This window comes from Protopterus annectens, chromosome 8.part0, assembly GCF_019279795.1.
Source record: "Protopterus annectens isolate FY-2018-M chromosome 8.part0, PAN1.0, whole genome shotgun sequence".
Lineage (NCBI taxonomy): Eukaryota > Metazoa > Chordata > Ceratodontiformes > Protopteridae > Protopterus > Protopterus annectens.
In genome coordinates, this window is record NC_056741.1 from 321,203,458 (window position 1) to 321,225,584 (window position 22,127).

At 41.2% G+C, this 22,127-nt stretch overlaps 1 protein-coding gene across 1 annotated transcript in view; it reads left to right on the forward strand.

Moving 5' to 3' along the window:
* Positions 1-22,127, forward strand: part of SLC10A6 (solute carrier family 10 member 6) — a 470,481-nt gene that overhangs the window by 369,248 nt on the left and 79,106 nt on the right. The window contains exon 4 of the mRNA XM_044079817.1: positions 19,636-19,811. Coding sequence (XP_043935752.1) covers positions 19,636-19,811 — 176 coding nt within the window. The remainder of the gene's footprint in view (positions 1-19,635; positions 19,812-22,127) is intronic.

A 22,127-nucleotide genomic window follows, 5' to 3' on the forward strand; every position in this document is an offset into this window, starting at 1 on the left:
ATCAAATCACGCACACACTCAAGTCGCTCAGCAACAAGTACTGTTATGACTCTGTCATAGTACATCTTGGTGTGAATGACTTGAGATGTACCTCTCTGGATTATATGAAGACAGACATGAATGAACTCTCAGATTATGTGTCCCAGGCAGTTATGTTCCTAGCCCTAAGCAGCACTCTATCTTCACCTAGGATGATGCCACAATACAGACAAAAATGATTGATTTCAATAGCTGGCTTAGCTTCTGGTGTCACTCCAGGGGGATCCAGTATCTGTCTGCCTGGGAAGACATGGTCAACAGTCCATGCTTCTTTGCCAGAGATGGCCTTCACTTGTCTCCTCAAGGCTTTTGGATACTGACAAACATACTTGCCTCCCCATAGTACCTTTTTTAAACAATGTCCAAACAACAAAACTTCCAATGTAAACACATTCACTAAAGACACACTCAAGGTCATGCTGCTTAATGCTAGGAGCTTAAACAGTAAACTGTACTCCCTGGAAGCACTTCTCACCTTGGAAGATGCTGACAATTGTGCAGTCACTGAGACTTGGTTCAAGGCCACTGAGAGCACTCTGGCCTTACAAGGCTACAATATCTCTCACACATTCAGACCCCAAAACGAGCATGAAATACCCAGAGGTGGAGATGTATCCATCTTCATTAAATCCAAATATACCTCAAGACTGTTGAAACAGTCTGTTTTGACCTACTCCAGGTCAAATTAACTATAGGTAAAATACCCCCTCCACATCATTGCTAGCTACAGGTTCCCTACCATGAACCAGGAGAAGCATACCACCTACCTGGACTTGCTAGAGTTGCTCAGTATACAACCAAACACCTTGGTCATGGGAGATTTCAACTATCCTTCCATCCACTAGGTGACTTACATGAGCACAAACATGATTGCTATGAGGTTCCTTGACATTGTTAATTTAAATGCCCTGGAACAGTTGGTCCACACCCCCACAATGGGCTCAAATGTCCTGGACCTAGTGCTCACCAACATGGTGGGGTGACTGCACTATCCACTGTGTGTTGCCCTCCCTGGTAAGGTCAGACCATAAATCTGCCTCAGTTGAAGTAAAGCTCAAACTGACACCCCTAGAGGAGTAAAAAAACTGAAATATTTCTCCAAAGCAAACTATTGCATACTAAGCAATGGTATAAAAAGTTTCAAAGCCCCTGCCAACATAGCCAACAATGACTCCTATGCAGAGGAATACACAAATGCTCTATACAGCCAGTTAAATAAATGAATTGCCTGGGCTGTACCCAACAGGAACAAAACCAGTTCTTCCCCCAAAAAAAACAAGCCACCCTAGTGGACTGTAAGCATAAATAAGCTAGACAACAAAAGAAAGAAACTGACATCTAAAAACAGGAGGGAACTTGATCAACAAAGGAAGAATACCCTCCACAGCTTGAACAAGCAAATCAAATATCTTGTTAAGTCCTCTAAGACTAGCTACGAGTCTAAATTAGCATCCCTTGTTAAAGACAATCATAAGGCATTCTTTAGCTACATCCAAAACCTAAAAGGGAATGCCCAGCTGTGTGTTGAACTTATAGTGGATGGTACCACTCACACTGAACCAGAGGAAAGTGCCAACCTGCTAGATGACAGATTTAGCAATCACTTCACCACCTTGCCCTCGCCAGACATACCCCAAAACATTCCTGACACCAGTTCTCTACTGAGTATATCCAAAAACATGTCATACAAGCACTTTCCACAGCCCAAAACACAGCCTCTTTGGGACCAGATAATATCTGGTTACTAAACAATTTAAAACAAGATCAAGTGGAACCACTTGGCGCTCTCTTTAACCATAGCCCGACAACTGTCTTTGTCCCAGCAGAGTGGAGAACAGCAACAGTAACCTCTTCGCACAAAGGGGGTCCATAAACTGACCCTGGGAGCTATCGACCCATAAGCCTGACCAGACATAAAGAATCAGCATGGACCTTATCCACAAGGATGCAGGTGACCTTCAAACCCTTGACCGACGCAGTCTGGTCTTGTCAAGGGTAGATCTTGCTTATTAAACCTAGTGAACTTTTTTGAGAACTCCACCAAAGCCCTGGATGAGGGCAAAACATTACATACCATCTATCTTGATTTAGCCAAGGCCTTTGACACAATCCCCCATTCAGGTATCATAGAGGAAGCTTCCCAACATTACTAGATAGGTAGCAAACTGGCTCACCGAAAGAACGCACACTATCAAAGTTGGAGAGTCCACCTCCACCAGTGGGGTACCACAAGGATCTGTGCTGGGCCATCTACTGTTTTGAATCTTTCTCTGGAGTCCAGGTGAAGGTAGATGACCTATGACTTACCAGGTTTGCAGATGACTGTAAACTGGGCGCAATCATAGAGTCCCACAATGTTGTTAACATATTACATAAAGGGTTGACACAGACAAATGATTAATGCCAAACTCAAGGACTAAAACGTAATGCAAAAAAAAGGCCTCATTATCCCCTTTGGCAAAGAAGTAGCACCTGCTAATTATGATATAGACAGAACCCCTCTAAGGTCAAACTCAGTGGTGCGAGACTTAGGAACACAGGTTGAGAGCAATCTAAACTTCGATCGCCATGTATCCATAGTGGTAAGAAAAGCATTCTACATTGCACATCTCATAAATAAGGGCATCGCATCCACGACCAGGTAGGTTATAGCTCTGCTGTACTCAACTCTTATTAGATCTCTAATTGAGTACAATGCTCCCTTCTGTATGTACCTCACCAGACACTTGCAGCAACTGCAGAGACCACAGAGGTTTCTAACCAAGAGAATCCAGGGCCTCCAAAACATGACATACATGAAAAGACTGAAAGCTCTGATACTGTACACTCTATCGTACAGGCTGCTGAGGGGCAACCTGTGCCGGGCCTACAGAGCAGTCTCGGACCCTGCCCTAATACATCTGCAAATCAAATGGGACAGGAATAACTATATCCAGGGATTCAAACCTAGACTGTGACATTAACATGCTGGAGAGACATATATCTCCCAGCAATAGCCGCTCCACTGGAATAAGCTCTCACTCCATGTGAAGCAGAGCTCCTCAATGACCCTATTCAAGTGCAGCCTTGACTGTAAATTCACCCTGGGTGTGGCACCTATGTGCATGGACAGGGGCAGTTGGTGCTGATCACAGAATTGCTCTGCTAACAACAACCATCTAACTATGGTTATTCAGGTATTCAAGTTATTACACAGCTAGGCTCGTAAAGACCCTAGGGCCATTAGACTAGAAACCTTCTATGAACCTATGAATGTTATGTGATCACTTTTATAAGAGTGATTATAGCCAGACTTGTGTAAAGAAGGCATCGGAAGCCTCTAAGGTGATCAAGCAATCAGGTAGTTTGGACTATAAAGAAAATACTGTTTCTGTAAATAATCTTGATTCTTTAAACTTTGTCTTGACATTTGGCTCTAACTATCATTGTATTCATAATACAGTTAAGAAATACTGGAGTGCATTTACCCAAGACAAATTTGGCTACCAGCCGGCAGTGAGTAGCTTGGCTTTAGATGATTGTCACTATTGAAGTAATACCCCAATGCATTGTGCAAAAAATGGGGGAAAAGGGTTTGTGGATGGATGGATCGTTCTGATTCAGTGCTAATTTGCTTATCACAAAGGTCAAACTTTAAGTAAAAAACTTTTTAAGCATAAAACTCCATATGTTTATAAATGTATTGATGTTCAACAGAATGATAAACCACAAGACTATTTTCCTTGTAGTAACTAGTTTTTGTGCTTACATTTATAAAACCAAATAATTTACATCCGTGAACACTTCTAAAACATCCAATATCCAACAACTTATTGCTTGTAGTTCGGACTGAGTTATCTACATGGCCATATGCCAATGTGGTTCTTTCTATACAGATCAATCTTCTTGCACTTTTAAACTGAACCTTCCATTACATCTTAGTGATATAAGATGTAAAGGGGATAAAACTGCTTTATTTATCTATCTTATCACTCTTCTGCTAACATTTCTTTTATAGGCATTCATGGAATGGTGGGTAATGCTAGTTTAGATCATAAACATAACATTTTGACCACAAAGAGAGAAACTGAATTATTAACTTGAGTAATTTATTTTAACCAACTTGAATGAACATTTTTAATTGGTTCTTTGAACAGGTAATGGACACTTTGTATTTTGCATAAATATGTGCTATGTTTTTGTGAGGTTATTTATTTTGGCCACTAGGTGTCAGCATGGACTTTTTTCCAAACTTTTACTTCTCCTTTCGGCTTTTCTCATTAGGGGTCGCCACAGTGGAACAATGGTCCACAGAACGATTGGCAGTGGAATTTTACAGTGTCAAGTTGCCAGCCGGGCATCTGAGCTTTCACAGAAGGCACACACACACACACACACACACACACACACACACACACACACACACACACACACACACACACACACACACACACACACACACACAGACTCACACCTATGTCAAGAGTGTCCAGTCCACCTGCAGTATGTCTTTGGGATGTGGGAGCAAACCGAAGTACCTGGAGAAGACCCATGCAATAGCAGGGAGGACATGCAGACTCCGCACAGAAGGCAGCCTAGCCAACAGTCAAACCTGAGAACCTCTTGCTTTAGTTAACTTAAAATGTCTTTCTCTTCACTCATATTTAAGTCTGGCATTTGCACTATGCTGCTGATCATGCAGCAGTGGTTAGCAGTGCCCCATATAGATGCAAAAGCCTAAACAGCTGTTAGTGAAACCCTTGCAAGCTTTTCTGTTGCTCTAGGATCAACTCAGTTGCGCACTGAGCAGCGTTGCCTTATTGATCAACCTCCGTCTACTCAATGTATAGGTCCCTCTTGTAGTCTTGGCCTTTCCAGTACAGTCCTGTCAAATTAACCCATTCCCTTCCCTAATAAAACATACAGTACGCAGTGTTGCCATATTGATCAGCCTTAGCCTACACAAGTATAAGACCCTCTTGTAGTCTTGGCACTACCAGCACAGTCCTGTCAAATTAACCCATTCCCTTCACTAATAAAACATACAGTAAGAGCCTGCTATCGTGGACACATAGTTTCCCATCATCTCTCCTGCCAGCCTGATAGACTGGGTATCCTGAGACAATGTGGCAATTGTCTCATTTATACTGACAACCACTTACTCCTAAAACAAATACTTTATGTAAGAGATGTAATTACACTATGAAATTGGAAGCAAGACTCTCACATAAGGACAAATTGAATAGCAAGCAGGTTGTTAGCATACACACACACTTTTCCCACACTGATTAAGGGCACAACACATGAACCCACACATGCGGAGGTCCTTACTAGTAACTTACCAAAGAATCAGTGGCCTCCCAAACGGAAGCCCCTTACATACATAACAATGCAAAAAACAACCACAACACATAATAACACACACACTAGTGTCTCATCAAATAAACCCATAAGGCTTAATACCATAAAACCTAATGTACTGATCATAGGTGACTCCATTGTAAGACACATGGATGTTCCCTTCACCGTGCTGGATAAGGAGCAGGTTAAGGTTAGCTGCCTGTCAGGTGCCAGGATCCATCAAGTCATGCAAGCACTCAAGTCACTCATCCTCTTTCACAGTCTGTGTGGAGATGAATGATTTGAGACATATCTCCATGGACTATATGAAAAGAGACATGATTGACTTCTCAGATTATGAGTCACAGGCAGGTGTAAGCCTAGTCTTAAGCAGTATTCTACCTTTTCCACGGATGATGCCACAATACAAACAAAAAATGATTGACTTTAACAATTGGCTTAGCTTCTGGTGTCAATCCAGGGGGATCCAATATCTGTTACCCTGGGAAAATATGGTTGACAGGCCACGCTGCTTTGCCAGAGGCAGTCTGCACCTATCTCCTCTAGGCTTTTGGATACTGGCAAAGGCATTAGCCACACGTACTGTGTCTGTTTTAGGCAGTGTCAAAATAACCTCCCAACAGAAGAAAATCTTCTCTAAATAAACTCAAGCTACTGCTGCTTAATGCTAGGAGACTAAACAAGAAACTGCAATCCCTGGAAGCACTCCACACTTTGGAAGATGTTGATGTCTGTGCAGTCACTGAGGCATGGTACAAAGGTGCATAAAGCACCCTGGCTGTGCAGGGCTACAATGCCTTCCCTACATTCAGACCACAAACAAAGCATAAAAGAACCAAAGGAGAAGGTGCATCCATCTTCATTAAGGATAAGTACACCTTGAGACTGGTCAAACAGTATGACTCTCTTGAGCTACTCTATGTCCAATTAACTACAGGCAAAGTCCCCTACCACATCATAGCTAGCATGAAACAGAAAAAGTATACCGCATACCTGAATTTACAGTAGTCACTTGCCATACAGTCCAACAGCTTACTCATGGATGATTTTAATTATCCTACTATCGACTGAAAAACATACAGAACCACAAACATGCTGGCTCAGAGGTTCTTGGACTTTGCCAATGTAAATCCTTTGGAACAGCTAGTCAGCACACTCACAAGAGGCTCAAATGTCTTGTACATAGTACTCACTAACATGGGAGAGCATTGCACCCCCCACCCCGTGTTATGTCCTCCCTGGTAAGATTGGACTATAAATCAGTCTCATTCAGATACCCATTAAGCTCAAAAACACTTAAGAATTTTTCAAAGACAAATTACCTCCTACTAAGTGATGGTATAAAAAGTTTCAAAGCCCCCTCAAAAGCAGATAACAGACAGCAATGCAGAGGTGTATACTAATGCCCTGTATAACCATTTAAGCAGTTGTATAGAATCAGCTGTACCTGACTAGATTAAAACCAGGTTTTGCCAAAATAAAGGCACCCTGGTGGACCCCTAGTATAAAACATACAACAAGAGATAACGTCCAAGAGCAAGAGTGAACTGTCTCAGCAGAGGAAGAAATCCATCTCTAGCTTAAACAAACAAATTAGTGATCTTGTCAAGTCCTCCAAAGCTAATTATGAAGCAAAAATAGCCTCTCTAGCTAAGCATAATCACAAGGCATTCTTTAATTACATCTGAAATCTAAAAGGGAATACCCAACTATGTGCTGAACCAGTTGTGGATGGCACCACCCATGCTCCACCAGATGTAACAGCCAACATGTTAGCTGACAGATTTAGAGAAACCTTCACCCCCCCCCCCGTCTCCTCCAGTCATCCCCCAAAGTATACTTGCCACATCCTCAGCCTGTTATCTTGAGAGAGCAGGTCATCTTAGTGCTCTCCAAGGCCAAAAACACAGCATCAATGAGCCCAGATAACATCCCAGGATGCCTTTTAAGCAACTTAAAACATAACCTAGTAGTCCTACTTGGATCCCTGTTTAACCACAGCTTGAGAACTGGCTGTGTTGCAGTCCCTCTGCACAAAGGGGGACCATCAATCTACTCTGGAAATTATATGCCCATAAGGTTGACCAGTCTAATCTGCAAGGTCACAGAAAGAATAATTATGGACTTTATTAACAAGGACAGAGGTAATCTGCAAACTCTGGACCCAACCCAGTTTGGATTTGTTAAAGGTAGATCATGCCTGTTAAACATGGTTGACTTCTTCAAGAAAGTCACCAAGACCCTGCACAAGGGAAAGACAGTGCATCACACCTACTTTGATCTAGCCAAGGCATTTGACACAATCCCCCACTCAGGTATTATAGAGAAACTCTCCCAATTTGGAATTAACCCCTACATTCACATACTGTCAAAGTGCATGACTTTGACAGTATGTTTTCCACAGGATTTTGTGCTGAGCCCCTTACTGTTTAGAATTTATTTCTAAGAAGTCTAGGCAAACTTGGACAGTCTGTGGCTGATCAAGTTCACTGACAATTGCAAATTGGGAGCAATCATTGAGTATCCCAATGATGTTAATATACTGCAGACATGATTAACACATACAAATGGTTGGTGCCAAAGCCACAGACTAAAGCTAAATGCAAAAATGCATTATTATTCCCTTTGGGAAAGTTGACATCCCTGCTAATTACATTATGGATAGCACCCCCCTAAGTGTAGATCCAGTGGTACATGACCTGGGTACTCAGGTTGATATCAATCTGAACTTTGACAACCACGTATTCACAGTAGTAAGGAAATTCTTCTATGTGACACATACTACAAGCAAAGGCATCACATCTAGATCTAAGGATGTTATAATATCATTATACTCAGCCCACATCAGACCAGTAGTTGAGTACAATGCTCCATTTTGCACATATCTCACCAGACACCTGCAACAACTGGAGAGACCACAGAGGTTTCTAACCAAGAAATTACAGGGTACACAAAACAAGTCTTATTTGGAAAGACTGAAAGCCCTGTCGTATTCTGTCTCCTACAGTTTTCTAAGGGGTGACCGCTGCCTCACTTACAGGGCAGTCTCTGCCCCTACCCTGATGGAAATGCTACACATTCATAAATCAAACTGCACAAGGGTCACACGATCCAGGGATCTTAACCTAGCCTCTGACATGAGCAGGTCATGCTGGAGAGATAGATAAATCTCCCAGAGACTGCCACTTCTCTGGAACAAACTTTCAATTCACATGAAAGACAGCCCCTCCCTGACCCTCTGTAAAGCCCTTGCACTGGCCCAGTAATCAAGGAGAATCAATCCTCATCACTAGCACCAGTGAGGAATGTGCACATTGGGAAGATGACAAGTACACACAAAGTAAAGTACAATTTCCCTTAAGAGCACACAGAGATCACAGTCAGTCTGGGGCAGGTTTCTGCATCTTTCTCCAGATCCCCAATAAGACTTCCCACTGCTCCAGCTATAGGGTTAAGATCTCAGCTGAGTGGCTAAGCTAAGACCTCCAGCACCCTCTCTGTCCAACCAGTGCTTTGTGTCCCTGCCCACGTAACTGACACACACACGCTTTGAGATTTGATTGATATACAAACACACAGACACATAGGAAAGGCTGGCACAGGTTTACTAACTATGTCCCCTTCTGCCCAGACTATAAGGTAGTACCAGCTGCCATCAGCCACCCTTACTTTCAGCTACTATAAGGCCCTTAGCAAAGGGTGTCCAATCCTACTGTGTAATGTTACTATTATCCAAATGGTACGTGTAACCAAGACTAAGGCTACTGGAGTGGCCTATATAGTGTCACCAAATGCATATGCAAGTACTCTAAGAGCTTAAATATCTCTAAACAAACCAGCCACAATTAAAATGTTTAAATATATTTAATAATAAATAATAAAAACACAACACAATACTCAATAACTCAACACAGTGACAGCAGACTTCAGAATCACAGGAAATGTTTTAAAACAACATTGCAGGACAGTATCACAAAAATACAGAAAACAAATAATCTTCACTATATTCATAACTATCTCTAAAATAAACTATGTTCTAAATAACTTATTTACAGAACAAGGCAAATGCAGATGGGAAGTGCTGAATGGATGCTTTCAGATATAAGACAAGATACAAAATGCACAGTCTCTGAGAGAGTTCTCGAGTTAATATCAAAACATTACAGCTGGGTCATCTTTGGATGACATCATTCTTTGTCACCTGCCCCCAATCCCCAGGCTAAACAGATACTTAGAATTTAGCACTTCTCTGTCAAAAATACTTATCTCGCAGATGTGCATCTGCTAGGAAGTCACAGAGCAATAAAAAAAAACACTTTACATTTTAAACCTAGTAAGTATTCCTGTTTCAAGAAAATAGGAAAACTCTCTAGCTCTAGACATCCTGTCTCTTTGTATTAATTAACTTTTATAGCACAGTCGTAAACAATTTCAACTTATTTTCTTGAAGTTTTGCAAGTTAACTATGTATGTTCCAACTTCTACCATTAAAACACACATCTGCACAGGTATATAGTTTATATACATTTCTGCTGTTTTCCAGTAGGGAACACTGTAGTTACATTCTTGAAGCTCAGTACATAACATACAGTTCAACACACACTTCTGCACCAGTAGTTTAATATCCACATAATATATAGTTCTCTTACATTTGTAAGACAAGCCTATGGATCATATTAATATTCACAAATGACATATGATTATTTACAAAATTCCAGATAGCTGGGCTGGCTGTGTTACATTTCTATGTAAATCATGTTAATATTTTCAAGTGACATACAATTATTCACAAAATTCCAACTATCTGGGCTGGCAGCATTTCGATTTGTCACACCCTCCTCAAATGTAACCTAATTCAATGGATTGTTGACGGCAAATTCACACCTGGGGTGGTGCCCATGTCCCTCCTGGACAGAGGAAGTCAGTATTAATTACCATAGACCCTTACATCTGCAAACTTTACTCACCGACCTAGCCACCGACAACTGGGGAATTCAAGAAGAATATAGCTAAGCTTGTAGAGGCTCTAGGGTTATTAGCCTAATAACCTTCTATGAACCTATGAACCAAGCCCAGGAATCTCTAGGCTTGTGCACTAACAGTCGTTTAGATTTCCCATTTTATAGTTGGATAGCTTAGATCACCTAGAAAAATGGAGGTGTGTTTAATACTGAGTGATTCTTGTTCCTGTAGATAGGTGTTGTGGCTTTTTTTTGGACATAGAATGAGTTCTATAGCTAACTAAGGAGTGTATATATATATATATATATATATATATATATATATATATATATATATATATATATATATATACACACATACATACATTATATGGAGCCTTTCTTGCGGTTATTTAGACAAGACGAAGCTCTAGTACATCATGCTGCTTTACCAGCCTTGATATAAATCTCTTCTGAATGTAGATTGATACATCTCCATCTTTTTTCCCATCCTGCACAGTAGCTGGAGTAAACAAATGAAAGACATAACACCCACCACAGCTGGAGTGCTGTCTGCTATTTTAAACCATGTCTCATTCATACACAGATGCCAATGTCTCCCAGGGTGAGAAGAGCTTATAGGGAGGGAGGTTCATCAGCAACATCTTCATATTTTGCTTTGCTTGTTTCAATATGTTGTATCTTACACTCAACCGCAGCCCACAAGGCAAAGCAACATACCCAACATACTAGTCATAGGAGACTCTGTAGTCAGGCACACTGATTTCCCACTCACCAGGCTAAACAAGGAGAAAGTTACTGTCAGCTGCCTGTCGGGAGCCAGGATCCGCCATATAATGCAAGCACTCAGGTCACTCCACAACAAGTACAAATATGACTCTGTCATTGTCCATTTTGGTGTGAAGGACTTGAGATGTATCTCCCTGCACTACATGAAAAGAGACATGGAGGAGCTCTCGGATCATGTAGGCCAGGCAGGTATGACCCTAGCCCTGAGTAGCATCCTGCCATCGCCCAGAATGATACCACAATACAAGGACACAATTATTGACTTCAACAATTGTCTAAGTTTCTGGTGTCATTCTAAGGGGATCCAGTATCTGTCTGCCTGGGATGACATGATCGACAGACCACTATGCTTTGGCAGAGATGTCCTGCACCTGTCGTCCCTGGGATTCTGGATACTGGCTAAGGCTCTTGCCATCCCTATAGTGCCTTTTTTAGGCAAGGTTCAAATGACAAACTCACCACTGTATTAGGTATAAGCAAGCGAAATCTGAGGGTAATGCTACTCAATGCTAGAAGTCTAAACCTCAAAATGCACTCACTTGAGGCACTCCTTAACATGGAGAACATCGATATCTGTGCAGTGACGGAGATCTGGTTCAAGGCTCCAGAGAGCACCCCTGCATTACCAGGCTATAACTCATACCACACCTTTTGCCCACCTAACCTGGACCGAAACATTAAAGGAGGAGGCATGTCCATATTCATTAAGGATATTCACACCTCCAGGCAAGTTGCTCAACATAATGCATCCAAAATTATCCAAGTGCAACTAACACTGGGCAAGACTGCAATCCAGGTTGTAGCTTGTTACAGATCCCACACCATGCCCCAGGATGCCCACTCCACATTTCTTGATATACTGGGTAATATTAAGGTACAGCCCAATACCCTAATAATGGTCGATTTCAACTACCCCACCATCAACTGGGAGAACTACTCATGTACTAACTCATTTGCTCAACACTTTCTGGAATTCATAAATTCCAATGCCCTGGATCAGCCTGTCCATACTCTCACCAGGGGCAGCAATATCCTGGACCTGGTCATTACTAATATGGGCAAACGAAGTTCCATGCCAGAGGTCAACTCCTCGCTGGTCAGATCCGACCACAAGCTAGTCATCCTAGACATCAGTATCCTGCCCCCTACCCCCATTAAGGAAACCACCATAAAAAACTTCTCCAAAGCCAACTTCATGCTTCTTAAGACAGAAGTGGCAAGCTTCATGACACCTATACAGACAGAAAATAGAGGTACAACTGCTGATCTGCTCTGAGCTACAACAGAATGGCATTAAATATACTGATCCCAAGGATATTGCCAATATCCTGGCAGATCGATTCAGTGCCAACTTCACCCACCTCTCACCCCCTAAATGGCCCATCTCAATACCAGAAGATTGCCAAATTCCGGTAATAACGGCCACACAGGTAAAAAACACACTCTCCAAAGCTAAGAAACAGCATCCATGGGACCAGATGACATCCTGGGCTGTGTACTACATGAACTACAAAATGAACTGACACCTCACCTAAGTGTCATGTTTAATCATACCCTCACCTCAGGCTTAGTGCCCACTGAGTGGTGCACAGCTACAGTTATCCCACTCCACAAGGGGGGATCCACCTTGGATCCTGGGAACTACCACCCCATTAGTCTGATGAGCCTGATCTGCAAGGCCATGGAACGTATTATCATGGAACTTATAAACAAAGACATTGGCAACCTTAAAACACTGGACCCCACCCAGTCTGGGTTTGTGAAGGGCCAATCTTGTCTCCTGTACCTTATTGACTTCTTTGAATCAGTCTCAAGAGCCGTGGATGAGGGTAAGGCAGTCCACACAGCCTATCTGGACCTCGCCAAGGCCTTTGACACCACCCCCTCACTCTGGAATCATAGATAAACTTACTAAGCTGGGCATTAATCCCTACATCACTCGATGGGTTGTCAAATGGCTTACTGACAGAACCCACAATGTAAAAGTAGCTGACTCCAAATCCAGCTCCAGACAAGTGACAAATGGAGTACCTCAGGGTTCAGTCCTGGGACCTCTCTTGTTTGGCATCCACTTCTCTGAAGTACAGGCCAACACTAAGGGACTCTGGCTAACAAAGTTTGCAGATGACTGCAAAATGGGAGCCATTACTGAATCCCCAACTGATGTGTATACTCTACAAAAGGGCCTTACAGAAACAGATGCTTGGTGCCAGAGCCATGGGCTCAAGCTCAATGCCAAGAAATGTATAGTTATCCCCTTTGGGAAAAAACATGTACCTGTGAATTACCACATAGATGGCAGTACACTAAACACCAAAAGTGTGATAAGAGACTTAGGGACACAGGTGGACAGTGGTCTCACCTTCAATAACCACTTCGCCACAACAGCCAGGACATCTTTCTATGTGGCACACCTCATCACTAAGGGCTTTTCATCCAGAAAAAAGGAGGTCATTGTCCCACTGTACTCATCCCTCATTAGATCCATTATAGAATACAATGCCCCATTTGGTATGTGTCTCTCAAGACATCTGCAACAACTGGAAAGGCTGCAGAAATACCTTGCTAAAAGAATCACAGGCCTAAAGCAGATGCCCTATGCTGACCGCCTTAAAAAACTCCAGCTATACTCTGTTGCATATCGTCTAGTCCGAGGTGATCTCTGCTTAACATACAAGGCCATGTCAAACCCAGAGCTGTTGGACATGCTACACTTAAAGAAATCCCAATCCCACAGAGCCACACGCTCCAGGGATCTAAACCTTGTCATCACAATAAACAAAACATGCTGGAGGGATAGGTTCCTGACCCAGAGACTCCCCAGACTCTGGAATAGACTGCCCATACATGTCAAGCAGAGCACCTCTTTGGCCCTCTTCAAAACAAACCTTGATGATTGGATGGGAGAAAGGAAATTCACCCCGGGGATCACGTCAGTCGCCCTGCTAGACAGGGGTCCAGGGAAGTAAATAGTGTGGGAAGAAATAGCCAGGGAATTGTTATGGCTAGGTTTGTACAAGCCCTAGGGCCAATAGCCTAGTACCAACCTATGAACCTATGAACTTATGAATCCTATACAAATGCACTGTATAAGCACATACATGAATGCATGGATTGTGCCATCCCCAACAGAACCAAGATGCTATCGTCCAAAAAAAGGAAGCCAATCTGGTGGTCCCCTGCCATAAACAAACTCTACAACAGAAGGAAGAAGCTGTTGCAAAAAAAGAGTAAAATCCCCTGATTGCAGGAACTTCCTGGTCGGCCTCAGTAAGAAGCTGGGATCCCTCATAAAATCTTCCAAAGCTATTTATGAAAATAAAATTGCCACTGATTCTAAAGACAATCACAACGCATTCTACAGCTATGTCAAGAATCTCAATGGCGATACTCAGATTTGCTATGAGCTGCAGCACAATAGCACTAGATATACAGAACCAACTGATATTGCCAACATCCTGGCAGATAGGTTCAGTGCAAACTTCATTCTCCCCTCACCCCTCAAAGGGCCCATCATTATACCAGAAGAATGCAAAGCCCCTGTAATCACGGCTGCACAAGTAAAGACTGCACTCTCCAAAGCCAAGAACACAGCATCCATGGGACCTGACAACATCCCAGGCTACATTTTGCATGAACTACATTCATAGCCTCACTTCAGGCTTTGTGCCTACTGAATGGTGCACAGTGATGGTTTACCCACTTCACAAAGGGAGCTCCACCACGGACCCCGGGAACTACTGTCCCATTAGCCTGACGAGCCTGGTCTGCAAGGCCATGGAACGTATCATCTTGGAGCTTATAAACAAGTACATAGGTAACCTCCAAACTCTGGACCCCACTCAGTTTGGATTTGTAAAAGGTAGGTCATGTGTCCTAAACCTGATTGACTTCTTTGAAGCAGTCACCAGAGCCGTGGATGATGGTAAGGTGGTGCACACAGCCTACCTTGACCTCACCAAGGCTTTTGTCACCATCCTCCACTCTGGAATTATAGATAAACTCACTAGACTGGGCATAAATCCCTATGTCACAAGATGAGTGGCCAACTGGCTCACTCACAGAACTGACACAGTGAATGTAGCTGACTCCAACTCCATCTTCAGACCAGTGACAAGTGGAGTACCACAGGGCTCAGTCCTGGGTCCTCTCCTGTTTGGCATCTACTTCTCAAAAGTCAAGGCTAATACAGCAGGTCTTTAGCTAATGAAGTTCACAGACAACTGTAAACTAGGTGCCATAATAGAATCGCCAAATGATGTGGACATTCTACAAAGGGGCCTCACTGAGACTGATGTTTGGTGTCAAAGTCATGGACTCAAGCTCAATGCTAAGGAGTGCATTGTCATCCCCTTTGGGAAAAACACTGTACCCATGAACTACCATATAGGTGGTAACCTACTAAACACCAAATGTGTGATAAGAGACCTTGGGACACAGGTGGACAGTGGTCTCTACGTTGATAATCACATCACCACAGTATTCAGGAAATCCTTCTACATGGCTCATGTCATCACAAAGGGGTTCATCTCCAGAAAAAAGAGGTAATTGTTCCTCTCTACTCATCCCTCATCAGACCCATTATAGAGTACAATGCCCCCATTTGCCATGTACCTCACAAGACATCTACAACAACTAGAAAGGCCACAGAAATACCTCACTATGAGGATTACTGGCCTCAAACAGATGCCATACGCAGACCGTCTCAAAAAACTCCAACTCTATTCCATCCCTTATTGCCTACTAAGAAGCTACCATTGCCTAACATACAAAGCCATGTCAAACCCAGATCTGTTGGACATGCTACACTTAAATAAACTCCATTCCCTCCGAGCCACATGCTCCAGGGAACTAAACCTTGCCACTAAAATAAACAGAACATGTTAGAGGGAAAGATTCCTGTCCCAGAAACTTCCTATGCTCTGGAACAGACTATCCATTCATGTCAAGCAAAGCTCCTCATTAGTCCTCTTTAAGAATAAATCTGGATAATTGCATGGGAAATAGGAAATTCACCCCAGGGATTACTTCTGTGGCTCTGCTAGACAGGGGCACAGAAAAATAACTTTCTTGGGTGGCGAAAGCCAGGAAACTTTTTTGGCTAGGCTTATATAGGCCCCAGGGCTAATAGCCTAGTACCTACCTATGAACACACATACATATATATGTACGTGTGTGTGTGTGTGTGTGTGTGTGTGTGTGTGTGTGTGTGTGTGTGTGTGTGTGTGTGTGTGTGTGCGTGCGTGTGCGCGCGCGTGTGTGTGTGTGTGTGTGTGTGTGTGTGTGTGTGTGTGTGTGTGTGTGTGTGTGTGCATACATATATATATATATATATATATGTGTGTGTGTGTGTGTGTGTGTGTGTGTGTGTGTGTGTGTGTGTGTGTGTGTGTGTGTGTGTGTGTATGTGTACTATATCTATATATACATATGAACACTCATTTTTGTATGAAATTGTGTTGCAGCGCAGTAAAGGAATTTGCCCTTAACCCCATTGCTGTGTGAGCTCGGAGTTGGTATATATAATTAGCAGGGGGTATGGGGAGGTACAAGGAGATTTGCCCCATACAAGAAAAACTTTTACTATTTTTTTTCACTTTTCAGTAGGGCTTGCCCCCTGCAAAAACATTAGTTTTTGTACAGTTTTTGATAATTTTAGATTAGCTCTAAAATGATCACTCTTTTTTGTTCGCTCTTTTGAGTGTTTGATATTTCATGAGACAGTCACATATAGAAATATATATATATATATATATATATATATATATATATATATATATATATATATATATATATAGATATATAGAGAGAGAGAGAGGGAGAAAGAGTTATAAGTATAGGTACAGATATAGCTATAGATATGCTGCAACTATAGCTATAGCAATACATATAGCTGTAGATATAGATATATATATATTTGTGCGTGTATAAGGGTTTTAATGCTCACAGTCTCTTCCTTAGGACACCTGAACTATAGTCACACTTAACATGCTGGCTGGAGTTGTTATTTGCTTACATTACTTTGCTCACATTTAATTAGAGTGAACTTGCAAGTACTTACAATGTAGTGGGTTCTGAGGTGCTTTATAGTCAGTGTAACACACAGTCTCAGAGTGAGAATAATAAAGTAGGAATGTGGTGAGGGAGAACAGTGACCCCCCCTCTCACTGGCTATGTGTATGTGTGTGGGTTTTCCAGATGGAAACAGCACTTTCTATTACTTCTCATACTAGTTTGTAAAATGTCAAGCTTGAGAACATGCATTATTATAACATGTTTACTCAGGCTGTGTTTTTTTACCAAGCTAATGTGACAAACATGATATATTACAAGGTTTGGTATACCTAGCACTGAAAGTGGATTCTTATTGTGCCATAATAGTATAACTCTACTGCTGACACTGAAAATAACATATCTTTCAGCAAGGTAATCTGGTATATTTTGAATAACCTCTTCAATGAAAAGAAAACCAAACTTAGTGAATCTTATCCCTCAAAGGCATCCTACACTTATCCTCCCCAATATCATTGTAACTGAGCAAGGAACTTAACACCCCTCAGTCCAGTTAGGTCACCAGCATTAACAATCATTTATATCTTGAGGTCTTTCCCAGACTACAAATAAGAAAGACTTCCATGATCCCAATTGTATCCTACTTGGGTATATTCTATAAGGGGCACTCACCTTTCTAAATAATCAGTCCATGTGTAAAAATGTACGCCTATGCTGATCACCAAATTCAGGATTCAAAGATACTTTATTGTGATTTAGAAAACACAAGCGCTACCTAAACATAACTCTTTTACAGGAGACACAAAAAGACAGATATGATATGTATTAAAGAATAAACAATAACTATAGTACAAAACTAATTATACAATGACCCCCCCCCCCATTAATATTCCAAAACATGCACGCTGATTGGACAGTGTGCCTGTTGTAAATCCCACAATATACCAACAGAAAAAGGTCCCATCACCCGGACTTTGTTCTGTTGGTATAAAGTGCTAAAAACATTTTTTTTTAACAAATAAAAAAGAAAAAATGGAGCGACGGAGACTTTCTTTTCTCCATTGCTTCCGTTTCTAAGCATTGATGTACTGGGTATGCATGGGACGCAAGTCCCATACGCATGCTCAGTACATCAAAACAGGGAAGCAGTGTACCACAACTAGTGGAAGAACAGTAATGCGCCGTTATACAAAGGCATTATTTAAGAAAGTAAGTATTTTTTTTTCTTAAATAATGTCATTGTATAATAGCAATAACCGACTCTGTGGTTGTGGTATATTGACATTTACCCATGGTTGGCTTTATTTAATCACACCAACCATGGATAAATCTTCAATATACCACATCACGTTGTCGGTTATTGCTTAAATATCTAAGTAACTGTCGCACACTATTACATTGGACAACACTGACTACTAGATAATTAACACATGAAAAGAAAAGTACACTATACACAGAGGTGAGACTGGGTGATATTGCACATAAGGAAGTGACTGGAATTGCACTTAAATTAAAATATATTAATTTTAGTCTGCAATAAATAAATAGAATTACTGTATAGAAAAAAAAGAAAAGAAAAAGAATGAGAGAGTAACAATCTATTATAGATTTGATACATTCAGATTTATGTCTGCATTAATGAGTCTTATTGCAGTTGGATAAAAAGTGTTCATGAATGTGGAGGTCCTGCAGCGGATACTTCGTAACCTTCTACCAGAAGCAAGCTTGGTGAACCAACCATACGCTGGATGAGAAGTGTGACTCAGTATTTTGCGAGACCTCTTTTTACATCTCAATTCAAAGAGCTGCTGTAAGGTAGGAAGACTAGTGCCCACAATCTTTTCTGCTGTTCTAATTACTCTTTGCAGCTCCTTCCTTTCAGCCATTGTGCTGTTAGTGAACCAAACAGTGCAGTTGCTGGTGATAATGGTCTCAATGGCTCCTCTATAGAAGGTAATTAGAGCATTCATAACGAATTTTGCTTTTCTCAGCCTTCTTTGGAAGTGTAGTCACTGGTGGGCTTTTTTAATTAGCTGGCCTGTGTTTGTACTCCAAGAAAGATCCTCTGATATATGTACCCCCAGGATATCAACTGCTGTTTATTTTACTTGAGTCCTATGAGAGTTGGTATGAGTGTTTAAGTGTATCCATAACCATCAAACAACATTTTTTTCCAAACTGAGGCAGAAAACTGCATAACTGAGAAGTATCTCAGTGATTTAGTTGAAACTATTTCAGAGAAACATTTTTAGCATATAATGCAAACTACCAGAAATGAAGTTATGCACTATTTGTGCTGTTCAGGTCGATAACTAACAGTACAATTACAAGAACACAATGAAACTTTTCAAATATTTAGTGCAGTTCTAAATAAAAAGCTTGACACTGTGATGAGCTGCATATACAACATTTCTCTGAGAGAGACTCCTTGTTGTTCTTCTGATAAGCAAGTTGTGTTTTTATGTGATTGATATTTTCCTTTTATATGCACTAGGTTGGGTCTACTGTAGGGGGACTTCTTATCCTTGCAATTGCTATAGCTAGCTCGGTGCTGTACAAGGGCTCCTGGAACACAGACATCTCTATTTTGATTATTGGAATCATCTATCCACTGCTCGGATACACAGCAGGATTTGTGTTGGCTGTTATCTTGCAGCAGCCATGGTTCAGGTAATGACCTCTATATTAATTACAAATTGTTAGAATCATGCATAATATGACTTCAGAAAGATGATATTATGACCAAAGGGAATTTGTAGCCAGAGGACAAGAGTAGTCTGAGCTTGTCTAGATGGTCAGTATTGATAGAAATGAAGAGGATGAAAGACTGATTCTGTCCACAGTGGGAATGACAGAAGGCAGCAGACTCATTCAGTAACTTCAATAATAAAACAAGATTACCAAAAAGCCAGGAGTTACACACTATCTACTGTAGATCCATTCTACTGAATGCACTCCATGATAACTTGGCAGCTACTGTCAGGGTTTTCTGAGTAAGACCTCATTCTACCTCACAGTGCAGTTATGGAAAAAATGTCATTAACATAAACAGAGCAACATATTTTTGTAAAACAGATAATATCACATTAGTATAGTTCATAAAAAGCTGAATACATTCATGTACTTTATCACATGATGTTTTGCATTAAAGAAGAGTAAAACTATTATTTTCTTTTTTAAAACAGGCTATTTCATTGCTACATGCCCTTCAACATGGGAAGCACAGTGGTCAGTTCTGCCACCTCACATCACTTGGTTCTGCAGTTCAGTTTTTGTCTTCCTGTGTCATTGAGACTTTCACTAGGGACCCCAGTTTCCTCCACATTCCAAAAGATATGCTGTAAGTGAATAGGCATTCTTCCAAATTGCTTGTGTGCACGTGTGTGTGCGCGCATCTGTGTGTGCTTGTGTGTATGTGTGTGTGTGTGTGTGTGTGTGTGTGTGTGTGTGTGTGTGTGTGTGTGTGTGTGTGTGTGTGTGTGTGTGTGTGTGTGCATGCCTGCATGTGTGTGTGTGTGTGTGTGTGTGCGTGTGTGTGTGTGTGAGTGTGTATGTGTGTGTGTGTGTGTGTGTGTGTGTGTGTGTGTGTGTGTGTGTGTGTGTGTGTGTGTGTGTGTGTGAGTGTGTGTGTGTGTGTGTGTGTGTGTGTGTGTGTGTGTGTGTGTGTGCTGTGAAGAGAGAATGGGTATGTGCATCCTGTGAGGGTTTGGCACCATTCGGGACTATTTCCTCTGCTTGGTTCCCAGCTTCCCTGCAGTCCTAAATAGTATTAAGAAGGTAATCTGAAAATGAACAAATGGATGCCCTTCAACATATTCAAAACCAAATCATTGCCTTTAAGAAAACCTGCAAATAGCTTAGCTGACTGCAAGGATGAGTGATGCATTGGATAGCTTACCATCTAAGCACTGTGGAATAAGTTATGCATTAAGGTCTAAACCACTCCCAGTCAATAATTTGTCCAGGGAATAATCTATCCATATAATGCCTGCCAGGTAATTTTCTGTCCTGCACCTTACTTCCTGTCTGGTGAAGTCTAGGAGTCAGTACTGTGTGACATAAGTAGCCTCTCGTGGCAAAACTAACTGGTACAGTTGGGGATAAGAAGCATGCATCTTTATTAAATTTCATGTAATGCACAGGCAATCTTATGTTTATATAACTGAAAATAAACCATAACGACACAGTCTCCGTTGCAAACATTATACCTTACAAACCGTGCCAACACAACTGTAGCTGCAAACATATATATACATCAGTTTTAATCTATCCAGTCGCTGTCAGTCAACAATTACACAGCTCATTCATATCCTGCCTTCTTTAAATCATCATTCCTCCTCTGCATCTATTGATCCCACATCACCCATTTTTCCTCTGCAATTTGTTCCTACCCTTTTCCAAAGATCTCAGTTTCACTTGTTTTATCTCTGTTACTATCTTTGTTACTTCTAGTACAGTTGGTCTAGACTTTGATTTCCATTTTCTAGTAATTGCTTTTTTGGCAGCAATCATAATTAGACTCAGCAAGGCCTTACTATGTCTAGGCAATTCCAATTCTGTATCATTCTATTAGTTAATAAAGAATTAAATTATATGATGAAAAATCATAGCGAATTTAAATGGGATAATAAACAGAGTGAATATGTAGGGATTACCCTTATAAGTACCTGTAAAGAAATGACAACTATACATTTTAATAACATTTTATGCAGTATTAACACTTTAACAAACAATTGGAATAAGATGTTATTTACCGTGGAAGACAGGCTGAGCCTAACTAAAATATTTTACCTAAAATATCACATATTATACAGACAACCTCTATACTTCTATGAAGTATAGATTAAATGGTTAAGCTGTATATGGTTGAACTTTTTATGGCATCCCAGTAAATTCAGAATAGCTTTGGGACACAATGTAATACACTGGAAAATGCTGGAATAGGTTTTCCTGACCTAGAAACATATGTTATCAAATCTCTAATTT